Genomic DNA, 16,293 nt, shown 5'->3' with positions numbered 1-16,293 from the left:
CTCTTAATGGACAAATGAAAGAGGTACATTGCCAATTCTGCACATACAGAAGTGGCCTTTAAATCTCCATCATGTGAAAGCGGCACATCTACTGAGATTAGATTACCGAAAGGCATGCATGCCCTTGTAAACCCTCCTGTTACACTGAGATAGCAGTGTATCCAATTTATGCAGAGACTCTTCCAAGAATAAACTACTAGCAACCACAAACATCCTACATCCAGAAAGCACATCATTCATAACCTTCATTCTTTGGAAAGACAATACTACACTAGGGGCACCATTTTTTCATATCATTTGTAAAATACAGTTAGAACCAAAAAACAGATACTTTAAACCTAGGTCAGACATAAGGTAACTAACTGATCAGTTAAACTATAATACTAACTTCAAGCATCTCTCTTGCTAAAGATAGATATATAGGATATAGGCTTTCAATAATCATATAAAATCTGCCAGACCAGTTTTAGGCATAAAGCTAAAGAGGCAGCTGTTATAGCTTCACATTTTTTTAAAAAAAAAGTTACGAGGCATAAGCCTGCATTCTAGTTGGTTTCTCTTTTCATTTACATGGATAAAGAATAAACTAACTAGGATTGTGTGAACCTATGTAGTTTCCCTTCTCTGGCAATTCCATGTAAACAGCGCAGAATAAACTGATTAGTGTTACCAACTGTCCCTTTGCAGTCTCCAGTGGTTTCCATGTGTGAAATATTACTTGCGCTGATCCTACAGACACATAAAAAGAAAGGAAGAAAGAGCAGTGGGGGTAGAAAACAAAAGCAAAAGTTAAAACTCATTCTGGACAAATTCAATAGACTAAAATTTCAGGTTTTTGTTTTTGTTAAGGAATAGGAATTAAATGCTTTGGAGATTTTTTCTTCCTTTGTATTTTATTAGTCTTTTTACTTTTTGATTTTTTTTTTTTTTTAAATAAGCAATGACTATGCTGTCCCAAAAAAAGGAGGGAGGGGAGAGCAGCAGGGTGGTCTAGTGCTCTTCTGACATGTTTCTTACCGGCTATTTCTAAAAGGGGATCAGCATGTTTTTTATCTGTGGATACTATGACCTAGGACAGACCCTAGGATGAATTCCTGTAGTTGTGGGAAGATTCTGCTGGTGAGCCCTAGAAAACTGAAAGAATGCTTACCTGCTTTCCGAGACTGCTGAGCACCCATATGAGTATTGTAGGAGGTACCCCTTAGATCTGTATTCATTAAAGACAGATGGCATTTGGTACACCCAGCAAGACTTAATCTCTCCTTCCCCAAAGTACGTTCCAATGATATGACTATGAGAAACTGAGTCCTACTATCTCTCTGTTCTGGACAGTATGGACTTCCCAGAGCTCTTTGCTCTCAATGGTGGAATCCAGGCTGTGAGGAGTAGGACTGAGACACCTTCTTGCCTTTAAGATACAGAGCTCTTTTCTCCAGCAGACTGTGGATGAGAATAGGCAAGGTACAAGTCCCATTCTGCTGCCCACAAACTGTGCATACCTTAAATTCGGAGCACTTATTTGCCTGCTCAACAATACTCCCACTTAGAGGAGGAATGGAAAGTCTCAGAGTGCACATAAGAAAGGTGTCTGCACAGACCAAATGCACCAAACACACTTCCTTCCCCAAGGCGGAAAGCTTAGAAGAAAGGAGGTTTAACCCTTACAAGCTCACTACTTGCTAACTAATGCTAGGAAAATTATCTTCTAGAAAGGAAGCCAGGGCCGTCTGGTATTTCTGCTGTAGGCAGGATATCTAGGCAGCATGGAAAAGAGGCAGCACGGAAAAGAGGCAGCACGAAGATTGATTTTAGGCCACAGCTTGCAATGACCCCAGAAGCACTGCAGCAAGGAGACAACCCAGTACTGCAGGCTAGTAGAGACATTCTGTAGCAGAATGAGTGGCTTGTAGCAGCATAACGGGATCTTGGTCCATGACTGGGCCTCCTAGGCACTGTATCAGAACACAAGTAAATAAAGATGAAAAAGTTTAGGATACCCACCCACTTTGAATACTGAGATGGTATGTCCTCTCCTGGTTTTCCTACCTCTCTAATCACTTGTTCAGCATACCCTTTGGAGGGCCCTCCTTATCCCCACTTCAACTTTCTGTGGGGGTTCCACAGGGCTCTATCCTTGGGCCCATTCTCTTCTCCGGCTATACCTTGTATCTGGGTAATCTTATCTACAAACACAAATTCAACTACCATGTGTGTCAAATCAGGAATTTTCTTTAATATTTTTATGACCCTTGTGTGCCTCAGCTTCCCTTTGCATTTTGCATTGTTATAAGGTTTTAATCTGCTCCTAGAACAGCATAGAAGGCATGAGGTATGCATGTGACTTAGCTGTCTGAGAGGAACAAACAACATCATTAAAGAACTGGTTGAAACTAACCTCATTATCAACAGAGGATCCAACAAGTTAAAAATGCCCCAAAGACTGAACACAAACACCTAACAGCAGGAAACCCCAGCATACATGACATTTGCACTGAGCTGGAGAATACAAAAACGTCTGGTGACTGGAATAAGATGGGCACTTTTGGAGGGACTAGGAAGCTCTGACCTGTGGAGACAAAGAGGGACAAAGAAGGGAGCCAGGAATGGAGTCCATCATGGTTTAGCTGATGGCACTGGAGGAACTTTGGCTTAACTTCCACCTCTCTCTGTTAACTTATGCACCTTTAGATTCTGTATGCCAGGTGATTAATAGTTAACTTGTTTTGAAAAAAAGCTGCCTTGCGTCACAGCAAATACTCATTGAGAGCCCTGAGCCCTCAGAGGGAACAGTACAAGCCTCCCATAGGACTCTGGCTTGGCTGGATTCACTGCAGGGAGCCATGGAGAGAGACAAAATCATTGGTGCCGAAGGATGCAATCTTAAGAGCCTTGGAGGCCATGGTACTGCCCCTATGGAACTGAGTTGGTCTTTGGGGCTCAACACACTATCCAAGTCACCCCAGGAGACTGGTTACAGGCTGGGGCATAGACCAGACCCTGTGACAAGATCTCTATGCCGATGACTCTCAGATCTACCTTTCTACACCAAACCTATCTCCTTCTGTCAAAACTAAAATCTTGGCCTGTCTCTTCTGCCATCTCCTTGTGGATGTTTAACCATCAAGCTCAAGGTAAACATGGCTTAAAAGAGCTCCAAATCTTCCCCCCTCCCTCCCCATATCCTCCTCACTTTCACCTCCTCTCTCAACTGCTGTGAACAAGGCCACCATCCTGCCTGTCACTCAAGCCAGTAACCTGGGCATCATCTTTGACTCGTAACTCTCTTGGTTCTCATATTCAGGCCAGGGCTAAATCTTGCCAATTATTTCTATATAACGTCTCCAAGATATGGCCTTTCCTTATCCATCCATACAGCTAAAACTCTCACCATCCTTCTCTCTGGTCTTAACAAATGCAGTTTGCCCAGCTCATATCCATTCAGAATTTTGCTGATTAGATCATTTTCCTAACCTGTCACTTTGACCATTTATCCCTCTTTTTAATTCCCTCCACTGGCTCCCTCCTCCTCTTTTGCATCAACCATAAACTGCTTGTATTCACTTCCAAGGCCCTTTATGGCCTACCCACCCCACCTATCATTTCTCATTCACTATCGAGCTGTTGATGCTCACCTCCAATTGGCCCATGACGCCAGCTATTGAAATTAATATTAATATGGGAGACACTAATTTAACCATAAATTTCTTTATTGAGTCGAAAGACGAAATGGTATTTTATACAGTTACTCGGAACATGCCTGACAGCCTAAAAATAGTAGTCACTATATCCAATACAGTAACAAAATATTTATAAAGCGTATGGTCAGTGTACTCACAAATAGGCCACACGTAGGGAAAATAGTCCCCTGCTGGCATGCTATAGCATGATCAGGTAAGGTCTGAAAAAGAACACTCAAATTCATAACTCTTTTTATACCCTTCAACAAATGAGGTCATTGCTAATTGACTTCAGCTAAAAAACAATGAGGCAATTCCCCCTTAGGATTTACAATCTTTCTTCCCACGGCCTTTCCTCCCTACCTCTTCCTCCTCTTCTTGCTGACCAACAGTTTTTCCTTTGTACCTGGGTTCACATAGGCCCTAATTTTTGAAATAACACTTGTATACAAGGTGAAAAGGAACATGTTGGCTTAGTTGAAGACAGATTCTCCGTCTTATTTAAGACTAGTCACCGCTATCAATCGGAGCGGCCTTCTTTTCAGAAACTTCCCCTTATTTTGTTAGTTATTCCTTGAAACAGACATCCAATACATGACATTATTTTCAAGACCCTTTCTTCCATTTGCTAGTTAGGCCTTTCTTTACAACACATATATAATTCCTTAGTCAAACTTAAACGAACCCTAATTCTTTAATTTCACACTTCTCGTACAACGGCACCGATTCCCTACTTGTTAAATTTTCAAACACACACACACACACACACACACATTTATGCTTTCTTTCAAGCTGCCTCATGCTTGGGTGCTCCCTGTACATATCCACAAAGCTACCTCATTATTCACCTTCAAATCCTGCCTCAAAATTCTACTTTGCATGATGCCTACCAAAAAAGAACAGGAACATGAAGACGAAGACGAAACTTTACAACTATTAGGCTTCTGGTCTGTAGAGACCAAAGCCTATTTTACTAACCAATACTAATTCATTGTTCACTTGTACTCCCCAGTGTGTCTACATACACCTCTTGTCTTATACTTAGACTAAGATTCTTAGGACAGTCACTATCTTGTCCTTCTGTTCGTACAGTCCCTAGCAAAATGGCGTCCTCACCCGTAACTAGGGCTCCTAGGTACTATGGTAATAATGACATTTACTCTTTGAATCTCCTCTCACACTTGGGGTATGTCTACACTACGAAATTAGTGAATAAATATGTATTCTCATGGCATCCGTCGTCAACCACCGCTTCCGCTGCAATTCTGCTCTCCTGCAGACGCCATACCATGGCAAGCATGGAGCCCGCTTAGATCACTGTAGCAGTTATGAGCATTTTAAACACCTCATGCATTATCCTGCAGAATGTGCAGAACCAGAACCTGCAAAAGCAGGCGAGGAGGCGACGGCAGTGCGGTGAGGAGAGTGATGAGGACATGGGCACAGACTTCTCTCAAAGTACGGGCCCCGGCAAATTGGACATCCTGGTGGCAATGGGGCAGGCTCAGGCCATGGAACGCGGGTTCTGGGCCAGGGAAACAAGCACAGACTGGTGGGACCGCATAGTGTTGTAGGTCTGAGATGATTCCCAGTGGCTGCGAAGCTCTCTCATGCACAAGGGCACTTTCATGGAACTTTGTGAATTGCTTTCCCCTCCCGCGAAGCACAAAAATACCAAGATGACAGCAGCCCTCACAGTTCAAAAGTGAGTGGTGATAGCCCTCTGGAAGCTTGCAACTCCAGACAGCTATCAGTCAGTTGGGAATCAATTTGGAGCAGGCAAATCTACTGTGGGGGCTGCTGTGATCCAAGTAGCCAACGTGATCACTGAGCTGCTGCTATCAAGAGTAGTGACTCTGGGAAATGTGCACGTCATAGTGAATGGCTTTGCTGCAGTGGGATTTCCTAACTGTGGTGGGGCGATAGACGGAATGCATATCCCTATCTTGGGACTGGACCACCTTGGCAGCCAGTATGTAAACTGCAAGGGCTACTTTTCAAAGGTGCTGCAAGCACTGGTGGATCACAAAGGATGTTTCACCAACATCAACGTGGGATGGCCGGGAAAGGTACATGACACTCGCATCCTCAGGAACTCTGGTCTGTTTGAACAACTGCAGGAAGGGACTTACTTTCGAGACCAGAAAATAACCACTGGGGATGTTGAAATGCCTATAGTTATCCTTGGGGACACAGCCTACCCCTTAATGCCATGGCTCGTGAAGCCATACACAGGCACCCTGGACAGTAGCAATGAGCTGCTCTACTATAGGCTGAGCAAATGCAGAATGGTGGTAGAATGTACATTTGGACATTTAAAAGCACGCTGGTGCAGTTTACTGACTTGCTTAGACCTCAGTGAAACCAATATTCCTATTGTTATTGCTGCCTGCTGTCTGTTCAACAATATCTGTGAGTCAGTGGAGAGACGCTTATGGCAGGGTGGGAGGTTGAGGCAAATCGCTTGGCCGCTGATTATGGACATCCAGACACCAGGGCGATTAAAAGAGCACAGCAGGGCGCCCCGTGCATTGGAGAAGCTTTGAAAACCAGTTTCATGACTGGCCAGGCTATGGCACGACAGTTCTGTTTGTTTCTCCTTGATGAAAACCCGCCCTCTTGGTTCAGTCTACTTCCTTGTGAGCCAACCGCCCTCCCCCCTTAGATCACCGCTTGCAGAGGCAATAAAGTCATTGTTGCTTCAAAATCATGCATTCCTTATTAATTCATCACACAAATAGGGGGATAACTGCCAAGGTAGCCGGGGAGGGGTGTGGGAGGAGGGAAGCACCGGCTGCGATGGTGGATGCGGGGAGGAAGGAAGGACAAGGCCACACTGCACCTCAAAACTTATTGAATGCCAGCCTTCTGTTGCTTGGGCAGTCCTCTGGGGTGGAGTGGTTGGGTGCCCCGAGCCCCCCCACCCTCATGCATTCTTGGGCATCTGGGTGAGGAAGGCAGGCGGTTAGACAGGGGCTGCAGCCGCAGTCTGTGCTCCTGCTGCCTTTCCTGCAGCTCCACCAGACACTGGAGAATATCAGTTTGATCCCCCAGTAGCCTCAGCATTGCATCCTGCCTCCTCTCATCACACTGCCGCCACCTCTCCTCTTGCTCGTCCCTCCTGTCCTTGCGTTCATTTTCTGCTTCCCTGGACTCAGCCATTGTTTGCCTCCACGCATTCTGCTGAGCTCTTTCAGTGCGGGAGGACCGCATGAGCTCAGAGAACATTTTATTGCAAGGGCGTTTTTTTCGCCTTCTTATCTGCCCCAGCCTCTGGGACGGAGACGATAGGGAGAGCGTTGAAACATTTGCAGCTGCGGGAGGGGAAAAAAGGGGAGAGTAGTATTTAAAGAGACATTTTAGAGAACAATGGGTAGACTCTTTCACAGTGAACCAAGCTTAACACGTGCTTTTGGTACAAGGTCGCATTTTGCCTCTTATATTGAGGGCCTGCCGGTTTGGTGTGAGAGATCACACAGGCAGGGCGAGGCAACAGAATTCGGCTTGCAGGCAGCCATGGTAAGCCAGAGTCTTTTGGCTTCTTCAACCTTCGTAACATTTGGGAATGGTTTCAAACAGCAGGGCCCCCTTTCCCATACCAAGCACCTGTTGGGTTGGCCATTTAAAAGGAGGGGCTGTGGTTTTCGGGTTAATGTGCAGCACAAACCCAACTAACCTCCCCCATCCCCCGCCACCCAATTCTCTGGGTGGATCACTTCACCTCTCCTCCCACCGCGTGACTAGTAACAGGGAAGATCCAGCCAAACGTGAACAGCCCAGCGTGAATGCACCCACCCACCCACCCCGCATGGCTAAAAGCAGGGATGATTTCTTTTCAGACACAGGCAAACTGCCCAGCAGGAATAGTCACCTCTGAACGTCCCCTTAATAACGTCCCTGGAGGATTTCCACTCCATCCCCAGACACGTTAACAGACTTTTCCAGTAGCTGTACTGGCCTCGAATGCATCCCAAGTCTTCAGGGCAAATCAATCACTAAACATGCTTGCTTTTAAACCATGTATTATATTTACAAAAGGTACACTCACCAGAGGTGCCTTCTCCACGTTCATGGCCCAGGAGCCCATCTTGGGAGGGTATTGGCTCCAGGATGATAAACGGTTCCTGGCTGTCCAGGAGAACAGGTTTCTCCGCTTGCCTGTTGTGCGCTATCTTCCTCATCCCCAAAATCCTCATCCCTGTTACATGAGACTTCCCCCTTGCAGGTGTTCACAGACAGAGGTGCGGTAGTGGTAGGTGCACCGCCTAGAACTGCATGCAGCTCATCATAGAAGCAGCATGTCTAGGGCTGTGACCCCGAGCAGCCATTTGCCTCTTTGGGAAGTTTGCCTGAACTCCTTAATTTTCACGCCCCGCACTGCTGCAGGTCCCTGTTATAGCCTCTGTCCATCATGCCCTTGGACTTTTTTCAAATATTTTGGCATTTCGTCTTTTGGAACAGAGTTCTGATAGCACAGATTCATCTCCCCCTATCGTGATCAGATCTAGTACCTCCCATTTGGTCCATGCTGGAGCTCTTCGGCGATTCTGGGACTGCATGGTCACCTGTGCTGATGAGCTCTGCATGGTCACCTCTGCTGATGAGCTCGCCACACTGGCCAAACAGGAAATGAAATTCAAAAGTTCCCGGTGCTTTCCTGTGTACCTGGCTAGTGCATCTGAGTTGAAAGTGCTGTCCAGAGCAGTCACAATGGAGCACTCTGGGATAGCTCCCGGAGGCCAATACCAGCCAATTGCATTCACACGACCCCAAATTCGACCCTGCAATATCGATTTCAGCACTAATCCCCTCGTCAAGGAGGAGTACAGAAATTAATTTTAAGAGCCATTTAAGTCAACAAAAATGGCTTCGTCATGTGGATGGGTGCAGGGTTAAATTATCTAATGCTGCTAAATTCAACCTAAACTCGTAGTGTAGACCAGGGCTTAATGTTTAGACTATAACCAGGATTTTTTTTTTTTTTTATTTTTCAATGTACTCGTCTTCTTAAAACTAAACACTTAACGAAGTAGTCACTAAACCAAGATTAATTCTACCTAAACATTATATACTTTTCTATCTAAAGAATATTTCAGATATAGTGTTTGTACATGTTATATTTACACAGTGATTAAAAATAACTAATCCAGAGTAGCATGCATCTTGGCAGACTTTAGCCATTTCCTAAACAAGCTCAGCTATCCACAGCCAACATGTATTAATACATACCCTGGCCCAACAGACAATAATGACGCACAGAATATTAAATCTGAAGTGAACTTTTCCAGTCTGTCATCTGTACAATCTCTTCTCACCGTGTAACTGGTCTAATGTTATGCAGTCTCATACTCAGGACCGATTTCAAGTGGGCTTATTGCCCAAACCACATTGCAGAGTAACAACTTGCCAGCAATAATACATATTGCCAGCAGCAACTCACAAAAAAGTATTATTCCAACATTCCAATTATATCTAATGAAATATAATAAATCAATATCTCATTCTGGTTGACAATTATCATCACCTGCTTTCGAAACCGTTAACCTTGAGTTATTCGTTACATAACTGTGGACCCTGGCAGAGACAAACTCAGTTGCTTGAGCAACCTCCACCCCCCCATTTTAAATTTGAACCAATGCTCATCTGCGCCCTATATGATTCCACAAAGCCAAAAGGGACTTGGTTTGGGCTGCAGTGCTTTCAGTATTTGCATGACACAGATTTACATCTACATTTTAATCAGGCACAGGCGGTGTGTTTGACTTCCTTTCCCTACAGCACAGATTCAGGGCCTGTATAAGAGTTGGGCAACTGAGGCTCAAACCAAGCAAAGGGTAATATTAATATGGTTGAGGAAGAGAAATCTAGACAAAATATCAGACCATCCCCTCCCAGAGAGGGACTTTGCTTACCTTTAGTCAATTCAGGTTCACAGCTTTCTGAGCTCACTGGATCCTGAGCTGCCTGCAGATATTCAGGCAGCAGCAGTTACCATCTGCACTTGCAAGGAGTTTATAACTTTTCCTTTTGGATGTAGTGACTTCACTACAATAGTTCATGCCTTTATCACCTCTAGACTGGACTAATGTCATACTCTACATTTGGGATCTGACATAGACCAATCTGACAATTCAGCTGGTGCAGAATGCAACTATTTGCTTCCTACAGAGAATACTGTTCTTGTGTCCTGAACTCTCTATTTTCTAGTAAGTTATTCAGTATAATTCAAGATGTTGGCTTTGACTTAAAAGATAAAATCTTTTAGATGAATTCTAACACAAAAATGGCTTTTTGACTACATGGAAATTTTTGTTAGGAAAAAAAATCACTACTTTAGTTGATAAAATGTTGAAAACTTCCCTCCATCCCACTCCCAACAAAATACACATTGTTAAAAAAACAAATATTTTTAAAAATTTCATGGAAATTCATTTTTTTCAGCCAGCTCTACTAAATAGCTGTAAGATCTCAGTCCTTGCTACCTTACAGGGAAGGTGGTGGTAAGTGGCAAGATTTTTTCAATGAAAAGTCCTTAACTTAACTCTGGAATTTGTCTCCTTCCCCTTACTCTGACAGAACTCAAATTTGTTCCTGACCTTTAGGATATGCTGAAAGGCCTTATTTTCATCATTCCTTTCCTAGTGTGAGTTGAGTGACATTTATCTTTTCTTCATCTTCTACATCATGATTTTTTATAATGCTGACACTGATTAACACTGATCTTTAATAATTTGAAACACTCAGAACAGCTCATGGGTGCATATATAAATAATTAAAAATATATGCGTTTAGGACCTCCTCCTCATTAATTGTTCCTTATAAATGTAAATTGTTCCTTATAAATGTAAATTGTTCATAGTTTCAGGCTGTTTGAACTAGGGCGACAAGAAGCCCCGATTTTATAGGAACAGTCCCGATTTTTGGGTCTTTTTCTTATGATTTTTCACACTTGCTGTCTGGTCACCCTAGTTTCCACTGATATGTGATCACCAGGAACAGCAGAACAGTCAGTTCGTGTTTCCTAAACAGTATATTTCATACCTCAAACGAGAATATGTAATTAATTCAGTCACCCTGTTTACTATCTGTGTTTGTAGAGTGTTGATAATGTGCTTGGTACTATAAAGAACAGAGAAAATGGCCCTTTAGGCATATCTCTAAAACCTTTTTGTTTTAATCAATACAGTTTGGTAGCAGAATACAAAAGGAGAAAGAATCCAGCAGACAGCTGAACATTACATACAATATCCCCTATTTTGAAAAAAGTGCAAGTTTTGACATTATCTGAACTTTCATTTTGACTGCACAATTCACAAGACTAAAAACCGTAAGAGGAAGTCAAGAAAACTGAACTCACAACTAAGCTATTTTCAGCTACCTTTTAAAAATGTCTCATTTGCTTCATGTGCTCTTCAGACAGCTACTACTGTTTTTTTAATTAGTAGCATCATTCACAATGCACTTTCCCTCCATTTCCTAAAATCTTTAACCTTCAGAAAGCTAGATATCTGAATCAAAACATCCATCAATGTACACACCATATCCCTCATATGCGGAGGTGCCCGTAAGTCAAAAAATGATACCAATTATTGTAATAAATGCTCAGGCTTCTTTTTTTTCCCCCTCTCCTTTCATTTTCAAGAATCATGCAGTTTAGGAAACCAGTCTCCCAGAACCGTCATGTAGGTACAAACATCAGATATTACCCCAGGCCTTGTCTATCCCAAGACTTCTTCCTCCATAATTTCCCAACTTACTACTGGTACTGCTCCACCAGTGGTAGCATCCGTGGGAGCTCTAGGATAGATCAGGGTCCAGCAACCACTAGTGGTTTGGAGTTTTTTTGCTTTATTAATTACAGTGTCCTAATTACAGGACAGACTGAAGCAGGGTTTGATGTCATGGCAGTTATACCACTGGCAGCCATCAGCACTAAGTCTACATTAGAACTCTACCATTACCACCAGTGGAGTTTTACAAGTAAGAAATTTTAGGTAAGAAAACCTAAAGTAGACATACCCTTTAGGTAAGGTTCTATTCTCAGAGTGCCTAGGTAATAATGTCATTGTGGGGTTCCACATTTATTTACTCATTTAAATATTAATGTTGCTCAGTTTATAAGTAGAAAGATTTTTTTCTGGAACTAGCCCTGTAGAACTAAGCCTGGACCTGAAAAGCAAAAATAAGTTCTTTCTGGCAAGTGTACTGTCACCAGTACGTTTTACTGTCCTCACACCTGTACAACCTTTTCAGCTTAAACAGGGGTGCAAAGGAGGTCCTGCAAGAGGAATATACTTAACTAGTTTGTTGATGCATAAGTCAGGTGCTTCAACTTTGACCAAGAGAGTCCGGTTCACTCAGTGTAGTAGCACTGTTTCTGCAGGACTAGCAGTAGTAAAAACACGAAACACCTTGTTTATACCAAAGTGAGCAGATGTAACTAAATACACAAATGGATAACTGGGAGTAATAAGGCACTTATTATACTTTATCACTTTTCAACACAGACCTTCATTTTCAACCTTTAGAACTCTAGTAAGCATACCTACTGAGAATAAAATGCACTACAATTCCACAGACCTGCATACTAAATTTTCCATTTTCAAATTATCAAGACAATATACTTACTTCAGACCTCCTCTCCTCTCTATCCCACTTGCTATTTCCAAACACGCAGAAGACCTCACTAACACTGCAATAGGCAATATTCCAAGAGTTAGAGAAAAGTCTACGGTATACCAAAATTTATTTATTTATTTATTTAGGAATTCTACCTGTGGGTATATAAGAATCCTGTGGTCACATAACTATCTTTATATTTAGAAACTTCTTGCTAATCACAACCACCTTAAGAGTATAATGGGAGAGACTGGAAGGAAGACCAGCACTTAGGACGGAAGAACCCAATGCACAGCTACAGACTAGGGACCGAATGGCTAGGCAGCAGTTCTGCGGAAAAGGACCTAGGGGTGACAGTGGACGAGAAGCTGGATATGAGTCAGCAGTGTGCCCTTGTTGCCAAGAAGGCCAATGGCATTTTGGGATGTAGAAGTAGGGGCATAGCGAGCAGATCGAGGGACGTGATCGTTCCCCTCTATTCGACATTGGTGAGGCCTCATCTGGAGTACTGTGTCCAGTTTTGGGCCCCACACTTCAAGAAGGATGTGGATAAATTGGAGAGAGTCCAGCGAAGGGCAACAAAAATGATTAGGGGACTGGAACACATGACTTATGAGGAGAGGCTGAGGGAGCTGGGATTGTTTAGCCTGCAGAAGAGAAGAATGAGGGGGGATTTGATAGCTGCTTTCAACTACCTGAAAGGGGGTTCCAAAGAGGATGGCTCTAGACTGTTCTCAATGGTAGCAGATGACAGAACGAAGAGTAATGGTCTCAAGTTGCAGTGGGGGAGGTTTAGATTGGATATTAGGAAAAACTTTTTCACTAAGAGGGTGGTGAAACACTGGAATGCGTTACCTAGGGAGGTGGTAGAATCTCCTTCCTTAGAGGTTTTTAAGGTCAGGCTTGACAAAGCCCTGGCTGGGATGATTTAACTGGGAATTGGTCCTGCTTCGAACAGGGGGTTGGACTAGATGACCTTCTGGGGTCCCTTCCAACCCTGATATTCTATGATTCTAAGACTTGAGTTTTAAGGCTCATCCCCATTAATTTGACTCCAGATACACAAAAGACATTAGGAATATTTAAGAGATTTCTCTGACCAGACAATCCCTTAATTCTGACTCCGTTTGTCCCAGCAAAATCCAGCAGCTCAAACTACTATCTTGCTCCAATAGGATTCACACTTTAAAATCCTTCACTTAGTTTAGAACGACTGCAGCAGTACTTCAATGAAGACTCCAGAGCAGCATCTTAGATCATTATTTTTTTACAGAAGCAGAGTAAGAACACTAAAAGAGAAAAAATACTTGTTTTTATAAGGAGATGTATAATAATTTTTAGAAAGGTTTAAAAAACAGGTCATTTTCACATACACACCCACCCACCCACCCTGCAGGATATACACTACTTTTAAGTAATGTATTACTACTACTTTGGCAGCACCTCTGGATCCCAATCAGGGCGCTATCATACAAACAAAATGACAGCCCACACTTCAGAGAGATTACAATCTAGAATTTAGACAATATGCAACAGGTGGATAAGCCGTAAAACAATCTGAAGAGAAGTGAGGGAGGAAAGGAGGAGGATAAGATAACATGATACACAGGTGTAGTAAGCTGGCACACAGAGAATTGGACACAGGTGGTCACTGGCCCTAACCAACACCAAGTGATTTGTAGGCCTTCAGGGCAAACAGCCCTCAATATATTACTCACAAACGTTTTGTAATATTTTAACTTATGGGATCATCCTTGACCTTTTCAATGCTAGTTATTCGACAATATCATGGGAGTTTTAATACATGATCTTTTAGAGATCTCTTCAGCTGGAGAGGCAAATCTAGATTATAGTTAAACATGCAGGAAACAAATCTATGCCTGGACATTTAAAGCTAAAGCAGATTCCCTTCAAAAATCAAATCAGCTTTAACCAAAAGTAACAGTCCCCAATTATATTTGGATGACTGAGATAATTAAAGCTGATACAAATCCTGCATCCAGAGTTAAAGGCAACTGCATAACGGCATTCCCCGCCCCCCCCCCAAAAAAATTAATTACTCTACTATACAGCTCCCATAGCAAATAAGACCACTGCAACTAGTACATTTTACGATATGTGAGTGTGTGTGTGTGTGTTTTTTTTAAACAGATTCATTTAAACTGTATTGTAGTGTCAGTAGTAATGGATTAATGCAATTAAAATCAAAAAGTCCACTAAACCTGCTAAATGCTCCAGGGGGCTTTTAACTTAAATCTCAGGGAAATTTCACCCATCATCTTTTGTTTCCATCAGGTTCTAATTAAACTGTAATCCCTGTTGAACACGTCATGGAGATAAATGCTACACATCTACAGACAAAAAGCAAGAGCCCCTAATGGCATAAGTTCATTACTTCAATGTAGAGACTCCAGAGGGAATTTATAAACATACTATTAAAGACTTAAAGAATTTTTTTTAAAATAATCCCAAAGGAACAATTTACTTACAAAGATGCTGAACTTTCTATGATAATCACAATATAGGCAGAACACTGCTGAAAAAGTAGTTTGATTGGTAGGATATAATCAAGCTCCTGAGATCCCTCACCAGAAACTGCCTACCACACAGTTACACAGAATTACTTATTTTTACTCCATAGTCAAAACAGCCTTCCGTGAAGAAAAACTGAGTTGTTAACGATAGATTAAAAATCTTACTCAAAATTATAAACAGATTATCTCAAACCAAAAGGATTTACTTTTACCAGATTAGGCCAACTAACAATTCAATCAAAAAAACTTCCAGTTACACAGAAACTTCTAAACAGATATCTATGCTAGAAAAGTTTATTTCCAGCCATGGTTCTTTCAAAGGAAATTACTTGCACAACCAAGGACACAAGGATATGATACTGTTCTAAGACAGTGCTGATAAATATCCCCAGCTTTCCCTTAGCCTGTTATCAAAATACATTCAAAAAAGTGTTTGTTTTAAAAAAAAGTTATACCATAGCATTTTACATACAGGTAGCAGCTTCTTCTCTGGGTGAGCTATTTCCATATTGATGTGCAGAAGCAGTGAACGTCCTTGTGCAAGACACTGTAATGTAATGAGTCTTTTGACTCAGACTGTGTACACATGACTGATTTAGAACACTGGGCTTTACACATATGTACTCCTTCAAATTGTTCTCTAGTCCAGAGCCAATCACTATCATGAAAGACTACTTAAACTCCCAAGCCAATAACTGCAACTACCACAGGGTCACAGAATAGGAGAATTAGGGAACATAGCATGCCTTCAATTCCAACAGAGAGAACACCAAAAAAGGAACTGAAACTATGCAATTTGAGACTTAACGTTTTCTGTAAAAGCAACTGCTAAAAACAGCTCTCAGACTGCAAGGTTATTATTTTTGCTCAGATTCAAGTCTTCAATAACATTATAAAATGAAAGCTGAGAAACTCAGATATTAATCATCATCTAAGTGTGTTTATACTCCTCTTATTGACCTTTTCAATGCATATTCATTTTTAAGACTGTTCCTTTTTCCACATACATAAAATTCAGAAATCAAACATTCTTGTTAGGGAACATAAACCAAGGATTTCTAAAATAATTATCTTTATATTTTGTTCCTTAGTGTAGGTGAATTTAAAAGTAACTGACGTTGTTTAGTTGGAGTAAAAAAAAATAAAAAAGCACACTTCATTAGCAGTAACTAATTTGGTCTTGTTTACAGGCTATAAATTAATAGCCAGACAAACCTTTAAGCAAGATATCTATAACTATAACTAATTCATTCATATTATTGAAACAAAAATATCTGAAAGTGAGAAAATTTGTTCTTAAATTCCCCTCCCCAATTTAATCATATAAATCCAAACCCCACCCCCCAACACCTTCCCACCTTTCCAACTATCAGCCACAAGCTTCATGATTCATCACCCACCTATCTCTAGGGCCATGATTTTATCATGGAGGTCACAGAAATCATGAATTTAAAAAAAAAAAA

The 16,293-nt window shown here is 41.9% G+C and overlaps 1 protein-coding gene across 4 annotated transcripts in view; it reads right to left on the bottom strand.

Annotated features, from left to right (window-relative positions):
* The window catches only part of SLC4A7 (solute carrier family 4 member 7), a 160,151-nt gene that overhangs the window by 100,018 nt on the left and 43,840 nt on the right, over positions 1–16,293 (bottom strand). The window contains exon 1 of one of the 4 annotated variants that reach the window (XM_084619517.1): positions 15,303–15,362. The exons of the other annotated variants lie outside the window; for them this stretch is intronic. Within the exon in view, the coding sequence (XP_084475643.1) occupies positions 15,303–15,338 (36 nt within the window). The 5' untranslated portion in view covers positions 15,339–15,362. Of the gene's footprint in view, positions 1–15,302; positions 15,363–16,293 lie in introns of those variants that run through there. 4 annotated transcript variants of the gene reach the window in all.

The sequence above is a fragment of the Lepidochelys olivacea genome (genome assembly GCF_965140295.1).
Source record: "Lepidochelys olivacea isolate rLepOli2 genome assembly, chromosome: 2".
Taxonomy (NCBI): Eukaryota; Metazoa; Chordata; order Testudines; family Cheloniidae; genus Lepidochelys; species Lepidochelys olivacea.
The sequence above is the reverse complement of the archived record's forward strand: the minus strand, read 5'-3'. Positions and strand labels throughout refer to the sequence as shown.